The sequence below is a fragment of the Typha angustifolia genome, chromosome 14, assembly GCF_048772165.1.
Source record: "Typha angustifolia cultivar Huaian chromosome 14, ASM4877216v1, whole genome shotgun sequence".
Lineage (NCBI taxonomy): Eukaryota > Viridiplantae > Streptophyta > Magnoliopsida > Poales > Typhaceae > Typha > Typha angustifolia.
In genome coordinates, this window is record NC_133252.1 from 2,163,385 (window position 1) to 2,186,646 (window position 23,262).

The 23,262-nt window shown below is 38.5% G+C and overlaps 5 protein-coding genes across 10 annotated transcripts; 4 read left to right on the plus strand and 1 right to left on the minus strand.

Annotated features, from left to right (window-relative positions):
* Positions 1-290: 290 nt before the first annotated feature.
* On the minus strand, positions 291-3,281 carry LOC140776212 (uncharacterized). Its single transcript, XM_073119839.1, has 3 exons — positions 3,078-3,281; positions 2,811-2,979; positions 291-705 (listed from the first exon to the last, which is right to left on the minus strand). Exons 1-3 carry the CDS (start codon positions 3,135-3,137, stop codon positions 509-511), a joined length of 426 nt encoding a protein of 141 aa, XP_072975940.1. The 5' UTR covers positions 3,138-3,281; the 3' UTR covers positions 291-508.
* Positions 3,282-3,561: 280 nt separating this feature from the next.
* On the plus strand, positions 3,562-7,633 carry LOC140776516 (ABC transporter I family member 20). The gene is made up of 7 exons (XM_073120246.1): positions 3,562-3,837; positions 3,917-4,050; positions 4,649-4,768; positions 4,930-5,025; positions 5,139-5,291; positions 5,374-5,451; positions 7,241-7,633. The coding sequence occupies exons 1-7, from the start codon at positions 3,666-3,668 to the stop codon at positions 7,478-7,480; spliced, it is 993 nt and encodes a 330-aa protein (XP_072976347.1). The 5' UTR covers positions 3,562-3,665; the 3' UTR covers positions 7,481-7,633.
* A 317-nt stretch (positions 7,634-7,950) lies between these two features.
* On the plus strand, positions 7,951-10,160 carry LOC140776517 (large ribosomal subunit protein uL23-like). Of its 2 annotated transcripts, none has more exons than XM_073120249.1 (4): positions 7,951-8,048; positions 8,586-8,641; positions 9,444-9,807; positions 9,930-10,160. In XM_073120249.1, exons 2-4 carry the CDS (start codon positions 8,623-8,625, stop codon positions 10,012-10,014), a joined length of 468 nt encoding a protein of 155 aa, XP_072976350.1. In that variant the 5' UTR covers positions 7,951-8,048; positions 8,586-8,622; the 3' UTR covers positions 10,015-10,160. The 2 variants fall into 2 exon arrangements, with proteins under 2 accessions (XP_072976350.1, XP_072976349.1); XM_073120248.1 differs by having other exon boundaries at positions 8,033-8,048; positions 9,441-9,807.
* Positions 10,161-10,608: 448 nt separating this feature from the next.
* On the plus strand, positions 10,609-20,485 carry LOC140775458 (pentatricopeptide repeat-containing protein At1g56690, mitochondrial-like). Of its 5 annotated transcripts, none has more exons than XM_073118763.1 (5): positions 13,200-13,433; positions 13,536-13,616; positions 14,568-18,752; positions 18,843-18,872; positions 20,365-20,485. In XM_073118763.1, exons 3-4 carry the CDS (start codon positions 15,572-15,574, stop codon positions 18,848-18,850), a joined length of 3,189 nt encoding a protein of 1,062 aa, XP_072974864.1. In that variant the 5' UTR covers positions 13,200-13,433; positions 13,536-13,616; positions 14,568-15,571; the 3' UTR covers positions 18,851-18,872; positions 20,365-20,485. The 5 variants fall into 5 exon arrangements, with proteins under 5 accessions (XP_072974865.1, XP_072974866.1, XP_072974864.1 ...); XM_073118762.1 differs by lacking the exon at positions 20,365-20,485 and adding an exon at positions 18,937-19,076; XM_073118764.1 differs by lacking the exons at positions 18,843-18,872; positions 20,365-20,485 and adding an exon at positions 10,609-12,971 and having other exon boundaries at positions 13,194-13,433; positions 14,568-15,573.
* Positions 20,278-22,116, plus strand: LOC140775459 (GDSL esterase/lipase At1g09390-like). The gene is made up of 5 exons (XM_073118767.1): positions 20,278-20,538; positions 20,652-20,837; positions 20,942-21,102; positions 21,254-21,524; positions 21,615-22,116. The coding sequence occupies exons 1-5, from the start codon at positions 20,286-20,288 to the stop codon at positions 21,845-21,847; spliced, it is 1,104 nt and encodes a 367-aa protein (XP_072974868.1). The 5' UTR covers positions 20,278-20,285; the 3' UTR covers positions 21,848-22,116.
* The last annotated feature ends 1,146 nt before the right edge of the window (positions 22,117-23,262 follow it).

Consider the following 23,262-nt stretch of genomic DNA (forward strand, 5'->3'; position numbering starts at 1 on the left):
TAATTTTGGGTATATTTTTTTTCTCATATTGGTTGACACAATCAACCATAATTAATTTGGTCTCTGCCGTGACAAATAGTTATCCACGAGAGGGAAATAGTTGACTTTCAGATTAATTTCTGGATTGGAGAAATGTTTATGTCCAAATCCATCGATAGGTCACAAACAAATCTGGGTATAGTGATTGTTAACTACTGATGATAATAATTTCACGCCATGACCTGCTGACGGAGAAAAATTAAACGATTCACTCCGAGATTATAAATTGCCTACCCACCTTAAACATAATATTTAAGAGGAAAAAAAGAACTTCTATAGCTCTTTTCAAAGAAGCTTGATGCATAAAAAAAGGTACATCATTGAAGATATCTGATACCATGCATTTACTCTACCTAAACATAAGTACTTCGACGCTGGAATAGTAGTAAATCTCTGCAATTTACATCAAAGAACATCAAGAGGTTTTGAGAACAATCACATAATAGAGAAAAGAGTTAGTTCGTTATGTTCATCGACCCAGCATCACAACCCGGTCTTTCTGAACAGCTAGAGAAATGTTGAGGTCAAAAAGTTCACACCGGATCGGCATCTCCATTTCATAAAAGGGGTTCTTCAACACATAATCCGTGTATAACTCATAGATGACTTTAAGTAGAAGTTCCATATTTTGTGTGCCAGACTCGCAAACAACAAAGAATTTTGTTCCTGTCGGAAATAAATCATCAGTCATATAGTAAAAAGAGCATAAGGAGTCCTCATTGTTTTTTCTAATTCCAATTTTAAGTGCATAAAGAAGTACCTTAATATGAAAGTACATATAAAGTAAATCCAGTCTGTTCTACAACCACATTATTTGTAAGAAATTTGAACTGGATGATACAGATACTATTAACACATTACATTTTTATCAACATTCAACAAGGAGCTGGAACGCAGAACTGTAATATATTATGAACATAATAGTCAATTCTTATGTCAGCACTTCGAAGTAGGGTTTCTATATATCTCTTTCTAGCTAGTTCCATTATCTCTAAACCAAAAAAGGAGGTTGGAATTGCAAATAATTGAGCCTTTATACCTTAGCATTCTATTACCATCCAAGACACCTGTTCATTTCAAATTAAAGAACTCAAATCTGAGTTAGAATACTAACAATCATATGGCTAGTAGTTTTGCTCCTCAAACATAAACTATGGAATTATTAAGATTTCAACAAGAGATAGTAGTGCAAGCAGCAGAGTACAAAACAGGCCTAGAGAAGATGAATTTATTTATATTCTATGATCGACCAGTATAATGTAGTATAACAATCAACAACTTCAAATTGGACCGGTTTCTCCTCAATAAATAAAAGCTTGGGCCAACAAATCCATCCTAATAGATAGGGCTATCAAAATAATCAAGTCAACTCAAGCTCAACTCGATAAGACTTGATTAAGCTCAGCTAAAAAATAAGCTGAGCTGAATTTGATCTTCAAAATAGGCTCGGAAATAATTTTGAGCCAAGCTTGATCATGAGCCGCTCAATCAAGTAGGCTCGATAAATCTCGAAATTATATATATATATATGAGTAATGTTTTCTATACTATACTATACTTCTATTATGTACACTGATCTTGTAGAGTTTAAATATGAATTTTGATCCAATCATATCTTTTCTAAATAAACAGATATTTTTAATAGTTTATATTTTTTAAATAAGATCTTATTTTAAGTTTGATTAAAGCCTAAATCAAACTTGATCAGTCTCGTAATTTAGCATGAATTGATTATGGCTTGAAATTGCCCTTTGAGCTCGAGCTCAAAATTGGCTCGAATTAAAATGATTTCAGTTCAAGCTTGACTCACAATTATTTTTTATTCAAGCTTGATCAGAGCTAGGCTTGATTATACCCCTACTAATAAGAGATAGTGGGAGACGTGACGAAACCCACCAAAGGTAAATGGATAACAAGTGCCTTCAGATCTGCTAGCTAATGCTCCCCCAAAGTAAAGTAGCACGTGAAGGATCATAAGTGCACTTCGAAAAAATTAGCAAAATATGAGCTAACCAACTAAAGTTCATGTGTAACTTTTAATCGAACAACTGAGTAACTTTCAAGCACATCTACTTACCAACTACACATTATATCTGTACAAATTACTCACCAAAAATCAACAATTCTCCAGCCTACTTAACCCTAGTAATCCTTTCCAGATTAAAAGCTATGTGCAATTGCAATTCAACTTAATAATCTTCCATTTCTCTATCAAAGATGCCCATCCACCCATAGATCTCATACCAATTTACTTTAGGCCATGGTATGACCTATGCAACAGAGGCCCTATTTGTTCAGTAGAAATTTTCTCCGTGGGATTGTAGCTTGATGCCGTCACATTACTATGGTGAAATGGTACCCTGAACTTTCCAAACTTTTTCTGTTTGGATGAAGTTTGAAATCTAGAAACTTTGGAAATCGACCAAAGGGGGAAAAAGAAGCAAACTTAGACCATATAACCTTCAATTGTGGTGTTGAAATGTACAAATCATGAGAATTTAAGTCTCATTATTTTCAGTAAAGGCTGATAGCATGTTCAACATTTTCCAACATTTTCCAATAAAAAGACCAATACTGCAATTATCTGAGGGGGATTTTTCACTAGTAATGCTGATATACTAATGCCATTAAAAGAACAACCATTTTCTTAGAATTCCAGAAGCAATCAAAGTTCTACTACTCCAACTCCACTCGCATGAATAGATGTAGGCCAGAACACTACTAAAGCAAATGGGTAAACTAAATAAGCCTTTTTTTGTGAATAAGAATACCAGTGAGGGATTGGAAGCAGTGGAGATCGAAGGTATCGGCTTGGAGGAGCTCGATGCCGGTGCATCCAACGGTGGGCGATAGCTGCTGCGAGATTGCGTGCATCGAATGCCACAAACTCGCCAATCGCAAGCTATCGTTGGTATCCATCCGACCCGCAGATCCGTAATCCTTGATCCAAAAGTTGTCACTGATTTAGTTACGAGCGAGAGAAGAAGATATCACAAAATTTTGCGGACGGATAGAATTAGGATTCCAAAGGAGCGCACCTTGTAGAATATTAGACCACCAGATTTGTTGATGACGAAGAGGCTGTAGATCGCAGCCATGGCGGAATACGAGATCTAACGAGGTTGCAATCGAAGAAGAAGATCGCGGTCTCTACTCTCTATTCAATAGAAATAGAAGCAAATCCATTAGAACCGGCTCTGGCAACTATAGCCGGCGAAGGTTTTATCTGACTAACGTAGTCGTTGCAGACTTCTCGCGTATCTCCGAAATGGAAGTTTCGGCAACTCCACTCTGCAACTACTACATGTTAGGTGCGACCGTGCCAACTTTTGGACTTGCACAGTTGTTCCCCAGGAAGCAAACTGGCGAACCACCGCAGAGCTCAATATCCGACGTGGCGATTCTCTATTGGTCCTCGTTCCAAAAGCATGGTGCCGTCTACTTAGTTCCACGTAGCCGCTACACTTTACTTCCCGATCCAACACACCGCCAAAGAGGGAGAAAAGAAAGCCATGGACGACGCTGCGCCACACCAACCCGAGCTTCTCCTTCTTCCCGCATAAAGACCCTCTCTCTCTCTCTCTCTTCCTCTCACAGAAGAAGAAGAAGAAGAAGAAGAAGAAGAAATGGCGGACGAATCCAACGAAGCTCCCGTAGTAGTCGAAGTGAACAACCTTTCCTTCACGTATCCGGGGATCGACGGCCACGCGCCGCCGGGATCGAAGCCTCTCATTGATGGCTTATCTCTCTCCCTCCGCGCTGGCAACCGTTGCCTCCTTGTCGGAGCCAATGGCGCCGGTTTGTATTCGTGTGATCGATCTATTCCCAATCGGGTAGGATTGGATTGATTCGATCTCTTGGGTTATCTTTGATGCAGGGAAAACGACGATACTGAAGATTTTGGGAGGGAAACACATGGTGGATCCGGCCATGGTCCGAATCTTGGGGAGGTCGGCGTTTCATGATACTAATCTCACTTCTTCCGGTGATCTTTCCTACTTGGGCGGAGAGGTAGGATAAATTTAACGGATATATCTACTAGTTCTTTAATCATAGATTCATCCTATAAGTTTTACAAAGGAAGTTTTCATTTCACTCTCTTCCGTATAGCTAGTTACGATTCACATTTAAATAAACACTCGAAGCCCTGTCCGAGCATTGCCCAAGTAACCTGTGCGTGGTTTTCATACATTTGGATGTCTCTTTTTGGGTGGACGAAAGCTCGAAAAATATAAGTTTGATTTTTAAAATATTGAAAACATATGGTGTGAACCATGGTATAATTAAACAAAGATTTTTCCCAGAATATGACAAGTATGAAGTATCTTGGAAGATAAATAAAAGTTACATTGTTGTTGACATCTTTATATGCTCTTGATAGCTGAGACCAAACATTTGGGACTAAAAGGCTACTTACTTCTTTGTGGTAGATATGTTCTTGAGTTTGATAACAAATCGAAAGTACTTTTAGCTTCCAGTTTTACCTCTTGGCTATCAATTGGATAAAATTGCATTTAGAAATATGCTGAATTGTCTTTATGGAACTCATTGTTTCAATGTTAACATTGTTTTGAACTGCATAATCTGAGAAATATTGTGGTGGATGCAGTGGAGGAGGGATGTTGCATTTGCTGGTTTTCAGGTAGCTATACAGATAGATGTTTCTGCAGAGAAGATGATATATGGAGTTTCAGGCATCGATCCTCAAAGGAGGGATGAACTTATTAAGGTGAGTCTATTCTTTCTATCTTTTCAAGGCTTGCAATCATAGATATTAGATGGCTTACTTGAGCTTTTTGTTACTTCAATTTAGAAAGATGATTTCTTGGAGAAATGATCAGTTGTTTCCATGGTACAATTGATTTACTTGCTTGATCATCCATGCCTCAGATATTAGATATTGATCTTTCATGGCGATTGCACAAAGCATCAGATGGTCAAAGAAGGCGAGTTCAAATTTGTATGGGCCTTCTAAAGCCATTTAAGGTTTGTGATTCTATTATTTTTATTTATGCTACAGCGATCGTATTTAGTTAGTTGTAACTTGTAAGACAAATGAGAAAGATTAGAACCTCTATATTTTTCTTGTCCTCTACTAGGTTCTTCTTCTTGATGAGATTACAGTTGACCTAGATGTGCTGGCAAGGGCCAATCTTTTGAAATATCTAAGGAAAGAATGTGAAGAACGAGGTGCAGTGATCATTTATGCAACACATATTTTTGATGGTCTTGATGATTGGCCGTCGCATATTGTGAGTTTTGTGGCTGTAATTTTGTTTCATTCAAGGAATTCCTTTTTGTAGTACATGTAGTTATATTAGAACTGAATTTCAGGTATACGTCGCAGACGGGAAGTTGCAACTGGCATTGCCTTTGGGAAAAGTGAAAGAAACGAGTAACTTATCTCTCATGGTAAGAGAATTACAGTTTGTTGTAAACTACTGATGTATCAGTTGTGTCTCAACGAAAATGTTGAATGTGCAGTTCTAACTTAGCAAGAAATGTTCTAGCATTATTAATCAGAGAGAAAAATAATACTTTGTTTCATACTTTTTGAAATGCAAGGAGAAGAAGCAAATTAAAATCAGACATATGTGAAATAAAAGGTTCTAAAATTGTGAGTGTAGAATATGAATCAGTACCTATCTTGTAGACACCAGCATGGTAATGACATGACTGATATTTATGATTATTTATAAGGTGGAAGTGCAGCAGAAAATCATTAATAATCTTGAAGACAATTAGGATCTTCACTTTTCTTCTTATTTCACTTATATACTAGATGGCCTTTTTATTAAATTTCTAATTTAGACATTGCTGCATTACTTTAGAGAAATATAGAAGGGTACAGAATATGAGGAGAGCAAGTGAAGTAAGAGTGCTGAGTTTCATGCAGTGGATTGAAGAGAGGAAACAGCGTGAGATATGACATCGATGGTGTCAGAATATCTGATCAGTGTGTTCAGTTAGCAATTGCATGCATGAGTAAAGAAGTAAAAGTGTAGAGACTGTCTATTACCTGTTGCATCTTAGAACCTTGTCACGGATGGTATCTTTTGCTTGTTCCCCATTTTACATGCTTATGTTAATTCACCAATTAAGACCAGGACTGCAACTTGACATAGATTGATTTCATCATCAGGGGACATAACAGGGATGAAAAGAATATTTTTGTTACCTTAATGAAAGCAGTTTTTCCCTCTAGTTTTCTAATCATGCATTGGTTAGGTTATAATTGACAATCTGCTACATAGCTGGAAGAATTGAGAAGAAAAATTAAAGTTTCTTGAGTGATTGGTTCTAATGACAATCTATTTTTAAGTTTTTTCAAGTTCATTAAATATTTAAGATTTCTCTTGTTTGGAGATGAGATGGAAAGCTTAAAGTACCTGTTTTACTCCATTTGACACTGGATATCATATTCGGAAACAATAGTTGCTGTTGCCTAATCTCTGCTTTTTTCCTTCAAGGGATAAAGATTTAGGTAAAGGAAACTGCTTTTCGATGTGCCAGTGCTATTTGTGTTGATAGGTAAATAAGTCTGTCATTGGGTAGCACCTCTTTGGTGAAAGATTCAACAGGTTGCTGTGGTCAAAGCAATTGGACTAGTGTTTCTGATTCTAGCTTTCCTTAGTACCTTCACTCATCCAATGATGTTGTCTCTGCCTTTTTCCTTCAAGGAATAAAAATTTAGGTAAGGAAACTGCTTTTCGATGTGCCAGTGCTATTTGTGTTGATAGGTAGATAAGTCTGTCGTTGGGTAGCACCTCTTTGGTGAAAGATTCAACAGGTTGCTGTGGTCAAGCAATTGGATTAGTGTTTCTGGTTCTAGGTTTCCTTAGTGCCTTCACTCATCCAATGATGGAGTCTCTGCCTTGAATGTGAACTGTGAAGGCTTACTAAGAAAAGAATCAGAACAAGTTCTGGAAGATTTTATTACCAGCCTCTATACATTGACCTCATACATGAGGTTTTTTAGTCTTCTCCAAAGCTTATCAGGACCACAATGCTCGAACGAGGTGTTTCTTGTATCTTCCAGTTATTTTGAATTGCTTGGATCGTGTCTCTCCTTGTATAAATAGATGTCTCCAATTATTGCACTCTGATAGTGCATTCCTTGGTCAATATAACTTGTTTTATGCTGCATTACTCGATCATAAATTTCTGGTATATGTCAGTCTAACTACTTATTTGACTGCAGAGAACAGTGGAGAGCTGGTTGCGAAAAGAGAAGGATGACAATAAGAAGAGAAGACAGGAGAGGAAGGCGAACGGTCTATTGGAACATGAGAAGCCAATCGAGGGAAGTCGAGTAATAGGAGACCCTGCCAGAAGTGCAGCTCGAGTATTGAATAATGGTTGGGCAGCTGGGAGATTACATTCAACACTAGCAGGGGAGGAGAATTTCCTTCTCAGTTCTAACAGGGTTCTTAGGCAATAATTATAGTTCGATTTAATTATCTAAACGGCAATCTAAATAAGGAGATCTCCTAGAGAGAAAGGGCCTTACATATCCCCTCGAAATAATTATCTTATTGTAATTCTTTTAATGATATAACTTGATATCTTATGTATAATTTATCATTCAGTGCAATATTTCTCTGTTAAAGTTCCTTGAGTAAGTTTTTTCCCTATCCAAAACTGTACCATCCTTTTGCCAATTATTATTCAAAATCTCTCTATATATTTGTGGATTAAACTATTGGGTTGTCTGAAATCAGGGTCCGGACCGATAATAAAGGGAAAGGAGGGTGTAAAAAAAAAATCCCCTAAAACTCGGACGCTCCGGCTTAAAGTCGGCGTCGTTATATTCACAACCGTAGAAGCCCTCCGTTTTCTCTGTGGGAATCCAAGCCGCTCGCTTAACGGGCTTGACCCATCCCACCACGGAACCGATCCGATCACGTAAACAGGCTTGCGGGTTTATTCGTTAATGTCTATAAATATCTCCTCGACCGTTTCGTTCCCCTCCTTTAGGGTTTTCTCTGAGACCGCGGCCGTGAAAGAAGGTTGGTATACTACCCTCGGGTTTCTCCCTTCGCAAGATCGTCCTTTCCGATTCATAGATTTGGTTCTTCGATTAGCACTTCGTTTTTTTTATAATTTTCGCGTGTAATTTGCTCTCTGTGATCTAAGCATGGGATTTAGCTGTAGCTTTTCTTAATTGGTTAGAAGGATTCGACATTGTAATGTATATGAGGGATTGGAGTAGAAAGAAGTCTTTCCATGGTGGGATTGCAAAGATATCCTAAATGTAGACTTGTTTGGTTGTCGTAGTTGCGTCTGACCTAAAGGAATCGAAAAGCTTATTATGTTATGAATTTATCATCCCTAGTGGCATTAGATGATATATTTAATACCGACCTTCGTTATTTCTTCTGAAGGTTTTCGAAAATCTAAAGTATGAGCGGATATTGTGTTAATGTAGTCTTTCTTTGGACTGTAAAACTAATTCCTTACGTAATTTATTACGCGTTAAGGCTGCAGTTTATTGGTCCATTTTATGTCTATCAGGCTTGTGACGTTAGTTTCTTGATTATCTGCAGGTATTTTTATTCTGCCCACACTGTTCTGTGAAACTAAATGGCCCCTCCAGAGAAAGGTATTTACCTATTTTAGCCAAAGAATAAATTTAATGCTGCTAAATTTTAAGTGTCATTGTAGGTCATTTGTATATGTTATATTTTGCTTTTTTTTGGTCTCATTCATTTATGGTTCTTCTCTACTTATGATAGTATTAATTGTGTGATATTGTAAGAATTTATAGAAATTACAAAAATTGAAATTAGAAGAAGGGTCGTGTGGTAAGAGCTTCTCGAGTAGTTCCTGTAAGCCATTAACTGAACATGAAATAGCTAATTCAGAGGGAAATAGTCTACTCAAATGGCGAAGAATATATACCTCTTAGAATTTAGTAAACAGATAGAATCCATCAATTGTGAACATCTACAGTTAATTCAGGTTCAAGTTTATACTAGCAGAAGGTAACAGGATTTAAAATGCTAAGACAGTTCTTATGCTTTGCTACCATGGTTCTGCTATTTTAAAACAGTGACAAAAGAAAAGAGCTTTATGATTTAAACCTGTGTATTTTAATGATCTTCTGCACTGATTGCTGTCCTGTCATACTTTTTCCTGGACTAACAATAGGATTGGCAGGGGATGTGTCATAACTTATCTTTATAATGTTGCTTGGGAAATCTAGCTGTTTAAATCTAGAAAGTAATGTAGTTTTCCAATTTCTGTAATTTAGGGGTATGATCTACTCCTTCAGTGATTGCATTCTATATTATTTGTACAATTGTACTTTACATTTTGCTCTGTTATCTTTTGTTAGTAATATCTTGAAGGAATTATCAATCTTGTATCAATTTTGTCTTACATGTGACATTTTTCTGAAGCAGCTCCTGCCAAGAAAACCGATGGCAAGAAACAGGCTTTGAAGGTTGCAAAGGCTGTGAAGTCTGGGACTTCTACATTGAAAAAGAAGGCAAAGAAGATACGCACATCTGTGACCTTCCATCGTCCCAAGACACTGAAGAAAGATAGGAACCCAAAATATCCTAGGATAAGTGCGCCACCTAGAAACAAATTAGATCATTATGCGATCCTTAAATATCCGCTTACCACAGAATCTGCCATGAAGAAGATTGAAGACAATAATACAATTGTCTTCATTGTTGACATACATGCTGACAAGAAGAAGATTAGAGCGGCCGTTAAGAAGATGTATGACATCCAGGCAAAGAAAGTTAATACCCTAATAAGGTCAGTTGGATTTTTCTTTGTTTCTTTCATTGCTTTTCATTCCAATATCATCATGCATTCTGTAATTTAGTGATTTCTAATAGTCTATTCTGATCCTTCTGTTCTCATTTAATATGACACAGGCCCGATGGGACAAAGAAGGCATTCGTGAAGTTGACTCCAGATTATGATGCCCTTGATGTTGCAAACAAGATAGGCATCATCTGAATCAGAGATAGAGCTGATTTTGCATTAATTTTAGTTTTTTTTTCCCATCCAAGTTCAACATTTTAAATAGGAAATTTTGCTTTCATTAAATTTTCCTCTGTGTTTAACATTCTAATCAGGAAATTTTTGATTGAATTTTCTGTACTTTTAAAAGCTTTGAAGACTAGAGTGTATGAGGTTATAGTCTTGATGCATTTTTTGCTGTTTTCCGCAATGCATGCACTTGAAGAGTTGGAGAATACCCAATTCTATGTTGGTCTCCTTGTGATTCCCATGATGAACCAATATGGCAGCATGCGATCTATGTAGTCAAAAGTTTTTATTTGGGTCACAAACTGAAAAAGTTCCACTGCAATTGCTGTATAAAGAGATGTACAGGTTTAGTCAGGAAAGCTATTATATGTTCGAGTATCAAGATACATGCGTTTGTTGAACAAAACAGAGAGGAAGAGCTCGAAACTTTTAATAGTTTTTAATGACGTAAGATGTCTATATGCTGCAAGTTTAAGACTATATATATGGTTATATTAACAAATTAACACTCATATACAACACTATGAAGGATGTTGTGAGCGTCTGTAGAACTACTAAAAAGTATACACTGGACATGATAATCCTTCTTAGATTTTCTATTATATATATTATATTTTCTTTTTCTTTTTCTTTTCTTTTTCTTTTTGCAATGATGGATTGTCGGAGAATTCAGAAACAAAATGACTAATTTTAGGGTGTTATATGGAAATTGTCCAATTTAAGATCATTCTCAGCTGTCACCCTCTCACCTGACGCTCTGAGCGCGCGGAATATTTCCGCTGTGCTCACTCTCACGAGATGCGCCTCCCTCCCATCCGCTTCCACCCAACCAGCGTAGCGGCACCGATCCTTTCTGCTAACGCCCGCATCGCTCGCCTGGCTCGAGTTGGTGACATGAACGCGGCCGTCGCCGTGTTCGACGCCATGCCCACCCACAACATCACCTCCTACAACGCCCTCGTCTCTGGTTACTTCCACAACCGCCTCCCCCACCTCGCCCTCCAACTGTTCGACAAAATGCCCCAGCGAAATATTTCCTCCTACAATGCGCTCATCTCTGGCCTAGTCAAATGCCGCCGCCTTGCTGATGCCCACAAAGTCCTCGACTCAATTCCCTTTCCGCCCAATGTTGTCTCCTACACCTCCCTCATTCGCGGGTACGTTCAAGAAGCAGACATTGCTGAAGCAGAGAAGCTCTTCTATTGCATGCCAGAGAGAAATGTCGTATCTTACACTGTAATGCTTGGCGGGTTTCTCCAAAATGGACGTATCGATGATGCAAAGAAACTGTTCAATGAAATGCCAGAAAAAGATGTTGTTGCTCGGACGACAATGATTTCTGGTTATTGCCAATTTGGTCAGATGGCAGAGGCAAGGGCACTGTTTGATGAGATGCCGAAGAGGAATGTTGTTTCTTGGACTGCCATGGTGTCGGGGTATGCACAGAACCTCCAGGTGGATCTTGCAAGAAAATTGTTTGAGGTGATGCCCGAGCGGAATGAGGTCTCCTGGACTGCGATGCTGACAGGGTATGTCCAAGCTGGGCGTGTGGAGGCGGCTGAGGAGTTGTTTCTGGCGATGCCAGAGAGGTCGTTGGTTGCTTGCAATGCGATGATTCTTGGATTTGGCCAGTATGGGAGGGTGACCGAGGCAAGGCAGGTGTTTGATGGGATGAAGGAAAGGGATGATGGGTCATGGAGTGCGATGATTAAGGCGTACGAGCGTAATGGGTTCCAATTGGAGGCGCTGGAAATGTTTCGCTCGATGCATATGAATGGGATATACCCAAATTACCCTTCGATCATTAGTGCTCTTACAGTTTGCGCCGGTCTGGCTATACTTGATCATGGAAGGGAGATACATGCTGTGATGCTAAGGTCCTCCTTTTACATGGATGTCTTTGTTGTGTCAGCCTTGATCACGATGTATATTAAATGTGGGAATCTGGTTAAAGCTAAGAGCATTTTTGACATGTTTGAGCTGAAGGATGTCGTGATGTGGAATTCGATGATAACTGGTTATGCGCAGCATGGCTTGGGGGAGGAAGCTTTGAGTGTCTTTGATGAAATGAGATCTATAGGAATGTTTCCTGATGAGATCACCTATATAGGGGTACTCTCTGCTTGTAGCTATACAGGGAAGGTAAAAGAAGGGCGAGAGATTTTTGATTCTATAACCTTGAATTCTTCAATTAAACCAAGAGCAGAACACTATGCCTGTATGGTGGACTTGCTCGGTCGAGCAGGCCATGTCGATGAAGCAATGGACTTGATAAGGAAGATGCCTATTGAAGCCGATGCTGTTGTTTGGGGTGCTTTGTTGGGTGCAAGTAGGATGCACATGAATTCGGAGATTGCTGAGATCGCTGCCAAAAAGCTTTTACAACTAGAGCCTGGCAATGCTGGGCCTTACATCTTGCTCTCCAATATGTATGCCACAAATGGGAAGTGGGAAGATGTTGCAGAGCTGAGAAAGGTGATGATCTCAAGGAATGTGAGCAAGTCCCCAGGTTGTAGTTGGATCGAATTTGACAAGATGGTACATTTGTTCACCTGCGGTGATGTACTGGCACATCCTGAGCATGTACTTATTGTTGGCATGTTGGAGAGACTAGATGGGTTGTTGAAGGAAGCCGGTTACTCTCCTGATAGCAGTTTTGTGCTTCACGACATTGATGAGGAGCAGAAAACTCATAACTTGCGATACCATAGTGAGAGGCAGGCAGTAGCATTTGGTATTCTGAAGATTCCAGCAGGTATACCAATCCGCGTCATGAAGAATCTACGGGTATGTGGAGACTGCCATTCTGCAATTAAGTTAATTGCAAAGATAGCTGGAAGAGAGATCGTTCTAAGAGATGCAAATAGATTCCATCATTTCAAGGATGGGTCTTGCTCTTGCAGGGATTATTGGTGAGGTCAAAGGTTCGCTCTAATCCTTCCTCTTATGAACATTTCATGCTTTTACTTGTCCATTGAATGGCGGCATTTGCAGTTTAGTGACCTGTGCTCTCTCTATTATATCTTAACTTCCATGTCTATTCTTTGAGCTCCTGGTGTTATTTTAACTTCTGCAGCCTTGAACTCGAGTGTCATGTTTTTTCAATTTGCAAAGTTTACTAATGTCCTTCCACTTTCACATGTTAGTTGCAGGAAGCATGAATTTCAGGGATAATTGATTAGGCCAAAGGCTCAGACTACCTCCTTCCTTCCACTAGTTGAAGTATAAAGACTCCTTTGAACTCATATGCTTGTTTCATGATGACATCACATCTTGAATGCTAACGCTTTTGGTGCCACAAACTTGTCTAACTGATTAGTTTACTACCTATTTGGAAGACCACTGTGGCTTCTCTTATTGAGATTGAACCTGAATTGTCATTCTTGGTAAATTTTCATGTTCTGTCACTAAATACGATAACAGAAAGTTCATGCTATTCTTATTTTTTATCTACTAATATTTATTTTATGCTTGTGTTTTTGGTGCAGGCAACAGAAAATGCCATGCAGAACAGGAACCATATTTTCAGCTTAGAAAATAACGTCAAAAAGGCAGTAATTGCCAGCAAGGTGGGGATTCCTGCATTTGCTACTTTACGTACATAATAAATCTGCAAATGCCTCCTCACTTACAGCATCATTTAAGCTGTTTTCTTCACATGGACTTTGCTTTTTTTCTTTTTTATTGAGGCACTTGTTATTAACTTCACTGATTGTAGTGCTGGCAATAACGTATCATCATAGTTCAGCAGCAAACCCTCCCACCACATCTCCTTCACCCAACAGTGTTATTCACCGGCAAGGCAATCCATGACCATTTTTACATTTTCTTTTCATTGTTTTTGGGCTTAAAAGGTTGTAGAAGTCCAAACATGTGCTAGTCTGGAATTTGGAGAAATTGTTTGGTTCAGACTAATGAAGAGTTGGTGTAGATTCTTCCCCTCAATTTGTCACCAAGTTTCTGATATTTTTTGGCTTAACTAAAGGAAGTTTTTTTTTTCCCATTTTGAACCATAAAGCATTGTGAAATTTTCGTGAATTTTACTTGACCTTCCCCAACCCAAAAATATGGAAAATAGAGTGATTTTATTTTGCATATTGGGCCATTATTCTTCTTTGTCCCTTGATTTTCCATCCATGTACTATTCGAATCCTTCTTCTCACCTTCCTGCACAGGAAAGCAATGTACATCCAATCCCATGTTTTGATACTCCCTTTGCACCTATGATTTATTTGAGGTTATATATTAGAACAAAAAATATGTTGCTTCATCTGTAATAATCTTGTGGATTCAGTGCAGAGATTTATTCTATGTATAATTAACAACACATCCAGCTTAATTCCCAAGAGCATACTTCATCTAGATTTGCTAATGCTATTCTGGAACAAGCCTATAAAGTGAGTAATGTCTGAAAATGGATGTCATCATGTGAGCAACTTGGGAAGTGGCATTATGTCTGTAAGGAAGTTTTAACTTATTTGATCCTCTTTAATTTCTAATTTCTTGTTTTCCTTGGTAAGGTTGTTTTACATACTTCTTCGATTCAAGCAGCATCCGGGACTTGCATGGACGGCTATTTGAATTTTGAAGTAGTTTGCAAAAGAATTCCTGCCTATCATTTATTTTCCTATATCAGTTGGAGAAGGCATGGATTCTTTCCCGTGGTGATCAGAAAGAAAGCAAATGTTGGTGCTTCAGACTGGCTGAAGAGGGATGAAAGGTTTCCATGCAACTCCAACGTTACAATCAGCTGCAAATTTAGCTGCCCATCACTCAAGAGCGTTAGTCATTCTGATTTGTGTGCAAAGCATGACAATGATCCACATCTGGGGGTACGATTGAAACCTATATGAAGGCGTGGATTTTGTAGTCTCATTAACTTGTGGAATTTGCTCACCCTGTCAATAATTGTAAAAGAAACTCCTTCAGGACTAGATTTTTCTTTGCACCAGCTTTTATGTCATGCCTGAGCCACTTGCAAAGAAAGTCTTGTTCTCTGAGGGTGGAAGAGGAAGCAAATCCTAAACCCACAATAAGATCAAACGGAATGATAAACTAGTGCCTGGTGCCACTGGCAAACAAAGTTTTTATTATACCCCTGCTGGTAAGCTATTGAGGCAACTTCTGTTAGCCGATAATTTTTTATTTTTATGACGACAGTTTTCGCCATTGGCGTTATAGTGAGAGGCAACTAGCAGGGAAGGAATCTGAATATCAAATGGAGCAAGTGGCCACGAGATAATTAAATCAAATTTTGGTTGTGTTTGGTTTTGGAGGACTTTGACTAAGCTTGCAAGCTGGGGAAAAAGATATGTATAAATCGGCATCCATCTTCCAACTGTCTTGTTGTCTTCTAGCAATACTAAATTAAAGTAAATCTCCTTGGCAATGGTGCCGTTCAAGTTGCAGTCATAGACTTTAAAAGTCAACCAAATTCTTAGCTCTATTACTAATCATTCATCTCTTCAGCGACCAATTTCCTTTCTTCATCTTGGAGTTCTGGGAGATCAATCTCGGTCTGGTGATGGCAGGAGAACTTGTTGCCTCTGCCGTTGTGAGGGAGCTACTTAAAAAGTTAGGCTCCGGGCTATGGTCGGAGCTTGGGCTCCTATGGAACTTCAAGAAAGACCTCGATGACATGAAGACCACCTTGCTCTCAGTTCAAGCAGTCCTCAATGATGCGGAGAAGCGATCTTTCAACGATGAATCCGTGTGCCTCTGGTTGAAGAGGCTCAAAGCTGCAGCCTACGACATTGAGGACATGGTGGACCAATTCCAAACCCAAAACCAATCAAAGGATACAAAGGTATTAAAGTACTTCTCCTCCCCCAAGTCATCTTTTTCTCTCCCAATTATGGCTCACAAATTGAAGGGCATGAGAAAGAGACTGGACAATATTGCGGTAGAAAGAAGCAAATATAATCTGAGAGAGGAGGTCATCCCGTATGGACAACAAGTAATTGAAGGCCGCAACACCACCTCCGCGGTGATCAGAGATGATGTTTTAGGGAGGAAGGAAGAGGCGACAGAGATAATAAACAGGTTGCTGTCCGCAAGTGATGCATCGACCGCTTTCTCTGTGATTCCCATAGTCGGCATTGGGGGCCTAGGAAAAACGACGCTTGCCAAACTAATCTTTAATGATGACAGGATAAAGGAGGTCTTTGAACCAAGGATATGGGTTCATGCTATGGAATTCAACGTGGAAAAATTGGTAGGAGGTATACTATCATCGGGAACCAGAGAGGATTATAACCTTAGCAGCAATGTGGAGTTTAAAGTGAGAAGAGCCCAGGAGAATCTAGATGGGAAGAGATACTTGCTTGTCTTGGACGACGTGTGGAATGAAGACTGGGAAAAATGGGAAGCCTTCAAGCAGATGTTACAAGGTGGCAAAAGAGAGAGCAGAATCATAGTGACTACCCGCAGTGAACGAGTTCCTTCAATAATGGGCGCCGAAATGCCGCATATGTTGAAGCCTTTGTCAGATGATGATTGCTTGAAGTTGTTCGAGCAAAGGGCATTCGGTTCAGCTGCTGCAAAAGATAATCATCTAGTATCACTTGGAGAGGAAATAGTGAAGAAATGCAAAGGTGTACCTTTGACAGCTAATGCTCTTGGAGGCATGCTCCACTTTACCACTGGGGAAGCCACATGGAAGAAAGTAAGAGATAGTGAACTTTGGGAACTGAATGAAGAGGAAGGTGGAAGCCGATCGGAGAATAAAATCATATCTTCCTTAAAATTAAGCTATCAATATATGTCTTCTCCATTGAAATTATGCTTTGTTTATTGCTCTTTCTACCCCAGAGCCTCCGAGCTAGACAAGGACATGTTAATCCAACAGTGGATTGCTCAAAGATTTATTCAGACAGAAGATGAGAATGAAGCACTAGAAATTGGTGATGGTTATGTCAATTACCTGCTATCAATGTCATTTCTTGAAGAAGGACAAGAGATCAGGTATCCTACACTAGATATTGTAAGGGTGACTTACAAGATGCATGACTTGGTGTACGACCTTGCAAGATGGGTTGCTGGGGATGAAGTTTCAGTCTTAGACGCTAGAGATCAGAGTGCAAGACCTAATGTGCTGGAGTGCCGTTATGCATCAATAATCAAATACGGTCGACTATCGGGGGAGCTTGAAAAGGCTTTACCACGGAAGGTAAGAGCATTACACTTCCAAAGATGCAGGCGTCTTGCTAAGGGAATCTTCTCATACACTAAATGTCTTAGGGTCTTAGATATCAGTTACGGTCTCTTTGAGCCATCAACTTCATTAATATACGAGTTGAAACAACTGAGGTATCTCAAAATTTCGAGCAATGCTGGAAACGTAGTAGATGAAAGAATAGGAAAACTTCATAATTTGATCTACCTTGATCTTTCATTTTCTCCCGAACTTATGGAACTTCCTAACTCCATTGGGAGCCTCCAAAAACTACATTCATTGAAATTACACGGCTGTTTTAGTCTCCAAAGCCTACCTGAATCTCTAGGCAATCTTATGAATTTGAATACATTGAACGTCAAAAACTGTTGTCGACTTAAAAGTCTACCTGAATCACTAGGCAACCTCACAGAACTGAGAACACTAGACATTCAGGGGTGTGCATTGCTCGACGAGTTACCCAAATCTATTCATAATATGACACATCTAAAGATCCAAACAGATGAGCCACTAGAACTTGAGCCCAGTGCGGATATGCTAGAGCTTTACATTATGCAAGGTCCATCTACAAAATATGTAGTGCGGAGCATCATTGATGCTAAGAGAATATGTTTGAAGGAGAGAGGGAGTATCAATTCGCTAGTCTATGACTATACTTACGGGTTGAGATGGGGTGATAATGCCATGCTAGAAGCACTCCAACCGCACCAGAATTTGCAAGAATTGTGCATCAAACGGTTCAGTGACTCAATGTTCCCTAGTTGGATTAGGAGCCAGATAGAGTCATTCCTCCCGAATCTGGTTAAGATCAAACTCTACGACATCTATTTAGGTTGTGGGCACCTGCCCATGCTAGGGCAGCTGCCTCAGCTTGAGGAGATATTGATTTGTCGTATGCTAAGTGTAAGGAGAATAAGTGAGGAGTTCTGTTGGGCCAGAAACAGAGTAGGTACACCATTCCCCTCACTGAAAAGACTAGAGCTTGAGGGAATGATACAACTTGAAGAATGGGTGACTGCTGCAGTGGCAGGGGATGGAGAAAGAGGAGCATCCCTGTTCCCTTGCCTTGAGGAGTTGAACATCAGTAATTGTCCCAGGCTGCGAGTACACCCATGTATTCCACCATCAGTTAGAAGATTAAAGTTGAAAGTCCGAGCGCCACAAATTCGTACGTTCTTATATGTTGTTGAAGCGTCCCTCCTTAAACACTTGTATATCAGCGGCCTTAAAGGTCTGGTTGATTTGCCTGAGAGCATCCGAAGCCTGACCTCCCTGGAGACCTTGGAATTAGCAGGGTGGAAATCTCTAGCCACACTTCCAGAATGGTTGGGTGAACTCTCCTCGTTGCAATCCTTGGTGATCAATAATATCCCACTCATCGATCGTTTGCCCGAGAGCATCCAATGCCTCGCTGCACTGAAGAGCTTATATATCAAAGGCTGTGGTGAAAGCTTATTGGAACGCACTCAGAAAGATACAGGTGAAGACTGGGATAAGATATCTCACATTGAGGATATCAGAATAACCACAGGTACATATGTAATAAGTTGTACGTACGTACTTTTTCTTAGTCATGTTTCTTTGCTAGATAGCTCTAGCTGACAAATTTCTTTTCATGTAGACTCGTGAGAAGATTGATGCCAGCAACCAAGTGAGTTCTTTCTTATCCTCTGAAATAACTGCTTTGACAATTAACAATGCTTGTTCTGTTCCAGGCCAATCCGTGAGGCTTCTTCACTCAAATTCCAAATCAATTTGGTTATCACATCCTCATACACGATGGAGCTCCTCAACCTAGCATCACTTTACTTTCATAATAAAATAAAGAAGAGGGAATCAAAGCACATTTCTTATGCTATCTATGTGTTTATCTAATTGGCAAAATAAAAACTAGTTTATATTATCAATCAGAATTTTTGCTATTGTGATCTTGCTTAATTGCAAGACCATTGGTGTGATATTTCTTCAGTGTGTTTATATTTTAATATCTATTTATTGTGTAAATTTTGCAATGTGTTGAAGTTTGTGAACCTTATTTGGAATAAGATTGAAGCTTGTGCTATTCTGGCAGAAGTGTGAAATTAATGATATTCCAGTTAAACCATTGACGTAATTTAAAACTTGGGAATATTAGGCAGGGTGGGTTCTCTTTAAAATCCTAGCAGAACTGCTCCTTCTTTACTATTTAATAGAAAATTTAGAGTCTAATTGTGTCTCTTTTTTTTCAAAGAATGACTTTATTCGAGGCTACACTTTCTTTGTGATACCTTTTTTTTTTCTCTTTTTTCTCTCTCTTGTGCCTGTGGACAAAGAGAGTCATTCTTCACCTTATACTTTCCTTTATGATTTGCTTTATCCTGGAGAAAGAAAATTCACTGTCAGAGTTCTGTGTGAGCCTCTCCATAAAGAACATACGAGTCTCTCAGTGTGCTTCATACATAGCTCTCCTGGATTGCTGTACAATACCAGCACATTGGTTTGGGCATGTGGAGCCAGTTGACTCTGTTTATTATATAATTGACTACACATGGTACAACTATTTATTGAGTAAGAATAATCTTTTTCATTTGTTAAACAATTGTTTAAGCTATAGATGGTGGCAGATAGACTAATTCAGATTTCATTTATCCATTCCAGATAGATCTTTAGCCCAGTTGAGTTCATCTTCTTCATTATTTATATGTTTCTATACTGCACTGCAAGATAGTATAAAGACAAATGATTGATGGAAAGTTCATTGCAGTATCTATTGAAGCGTAGACTTGGACTTCTCATGTCTTAATAGTGATCTGTGCCTAGCATGGTCTTTTTCTTTTATGTATAAGTAAATGTCAAGCAAAGTTTGTGAAGTAAATAAATGAAACACAACTACACATGTATCTATTTTGTCATGTTCCTCGTTTACTTCTATTTATAATACCAGGGAAGTAACATGCAGCTGTCGTATCTTCATGTGAGACAGTCACCATTTTGTTATAATTTCTCCTTTAAATTGTCTAGAGACGGAGATTATAAATTAAGCAGTAGATAACCAGTTGAATGTAGTCTTCAGAGAGGGAAGGATATGGGCAAGGGTGGTGTAAGAGTTCCTCTCTTTGTTGCCCTTCAGGTGCAACTCCTTAAAATCCTACTCTTTTGTTCAGCTAGTAGTGTTGTTCATTCCAACTGCGTCGTCTTCAACTTTGGCGACTCGAACTCCGACACCGGAGGGCTCACCGCCGGCCTTGGCCTCTATCTTGGCCCGCCCGCCGGCCGTCAGTTCTTCAACAAGACCACTGGTCGCTTCTGCGATGGCCGCTTGTACATTGATTTCATCTGTATGTGTGATCTGTAAGATTCTATTTGATTAATCCTATGAACTATTGGATCATGTTTACAAATTACAATCACTTGATTGTGGTGTGACCTTCTTCATAATTTTCTTTTGCAGGTGAAAGCTTGAAGATAAATTACATGAGTCCATACTTAGAGTCATCAGGCCCAGACTTCACCCATGGTGTGAACTTTGCTGTAGCTGGTGCTGCCACCCAAGTAAAAGGAATTCCTTTTTCCTTATCTACTCAAGTTGGCCAATTCCTTCACTTCAAAAATCGCACCCGAGAACTCAGGCCTAAAGGTGCTAAATAGTTTTTGATGCTAAGTTTTAGTTTGTAGTCATGTTTTGGCATCACCAACAGAGCTTGCAGATGAATTATGTATACATGTTATGTTTTATTACAGGAGAGGGATCATTGATCAGCGAAAAGGAGTTTCGCAATGCGGTCTATTCCTTTGACATGGGCCAAAATGATATTTCTATTGGCTTCACCTCAAACTTAACTTATCCTCAAGTTCTGGACACAATCCCTTCTGTCATCTCAAATATTAAAGACTCCATTGAGGCATGTCATTACTTTCAACCTCTAACTGCAAACAGTGTGATTTTCTATATTAAAGATTCCAATTCTTGGTTCTTTCCATGATAATTCTTGCTATACTGTTTTTCTCAGAGGCTTTCAGTATACTAATTGATTCAACTCTTTTTAAATGCAGCTGGTATACGAAAATGGTGGCCGAAAATTCTGGATATATAACACTGGGCCACTTGGTTGTTTGCCTCAGACTCTTGCACTGCGAAAAAAGAACGACAGCATGCTTGATTCACTGGGGTGTCTTGCAGATTATAACAATGCTGCTAAAGCTTTCAATGTGCAACTTAGCGAATTGTGTGATGCTTTGAGGTCTGAATTCAAGAACGCGACCGTCGTTTGCACCGACATGTACAAAATTAAGTATGATCTCTTCGCAAATCCTACAAAATATGGTGAGTTCTGATGAATTTTTCTCTGATGGAAAGTTGTGCGTTTAAAAATGGTTATGAAGCATTTAATTCCATGTATACTTTGTGTTGCAGGATTTGAGAATCCATTAATGGCTTGTTGCGGCCATGGCGGACCTCCATATAACTACAAGGATAGGATGACTTGTGGCCAACCTACTGCAACTGCTTGCCCTGATGGCTCTAAGTACATAAGCTGGGATGGAGTTCATTATACAGAAGCAGCTAATAAGATTATTGCTTCAGAGATACTATCTTCAGATCACTCTGTGCCTCAGATTAAGTTAAAAAATCTTTGCAAAAGTTGAAGACCAAGAACTGGATCTTAAATAAGTTATCATCATCTCATGATTGGTAAAAGGGCTCAATCATGCTAATAAGTAGTGTTCCAGTAATCCAATATTGTGATTCAGTGATTGTGAATCTCATTGTCATTGAATAGTAGGTGTAAAGCAAGTCTTATACTAGTAGGATTCATTCAATATGTTGACTGATGTGGATGTGTGATTCAAGGAAGATTTTATTTCTCATGGATGAAATTTATGGAAATGTATCAGGCTATCTGAAAATGAGTGCATGCTTAACCTTCAATATAAACAAAAATAGGATTTGATTTACTTAATAGACTGTTGACCAATTGTAACATAATCCTACCTTAATTTTATTCTATGTCACTAAACTTCACATGTGATTTCCAATAATCCTAAGTTACTTTAACATCTAAAGGGGTAAACATATATTTTACTCTCGAGTTCGGTCTTAAATCAAAATATTTTCTTGTAGTTTAATTTGTATCACTTTAACTCTTTGTGGCGTAAACTGTTTTGAAATAGTTAATGTTTCTATCTAATACATTCCATGGTATATTTGAAAACCATTGGATTTTCTGTTATATATTGAATGTAATTTTATAAATTACCTTAATTATCCACTTCATCAAATATCGTTCTAAGTTTTATCAAACACTAATAAATCATTACTGTTTGTTAGAAGTGAATTCTTCACAGAACACTATTATGCTTAGAACTGCTTTACAAACAGTGTAGAAAAAAATGATGACATGACATCTTATTAACTCTTGAGTATGTTAAGAATTGATTTCACTATTGAAACACAATGAAACTAAAATGAAATCCATCTAATTTTGTTGTCTAGAATTAGATAGAAGTTCATTCCATTATATTCATTTTTTATATTCTACTCGCGAACTTTAATAAAACCTCAGTCATCATATTCATCACATATATTAAAATCTATCAAATTCATTGAAATCTCATCACTTAATAGTTCTAACAAAATCAGATTTGATAAAATTAGAATTTCAAATCAATTGAGTTTCATCTATTTGTGATTTTTCTCTCCACATAACAATCTGTGGAATATTTGTAGAGTAGTTTCAGGTAAAACTTCATTATTCTCTATTTACCTTATGCTTTCTAAAGTCAGTTTCTTAGCTCGTTAATAAGATAAAGGCTCAAATTTTTAAAGAGAATCATATTGTATAAGGGGTTGTTTGGTTAATAGCTTTTCTAAGTGCTGCATTAATAATAAATACATTATTTAATTTAAAAATTATTGTTTAGTTTGATGCACTAAATTTAGATAACAGTATTTAAAAAGAAAACCATCCCAACCTAATCAAATGGATGTTAAAAGACTGCATCTAACTGTCCCAACTCAATCACCCTTTCTCCTTTTATTTCGATCCCAAACTAACCAACTC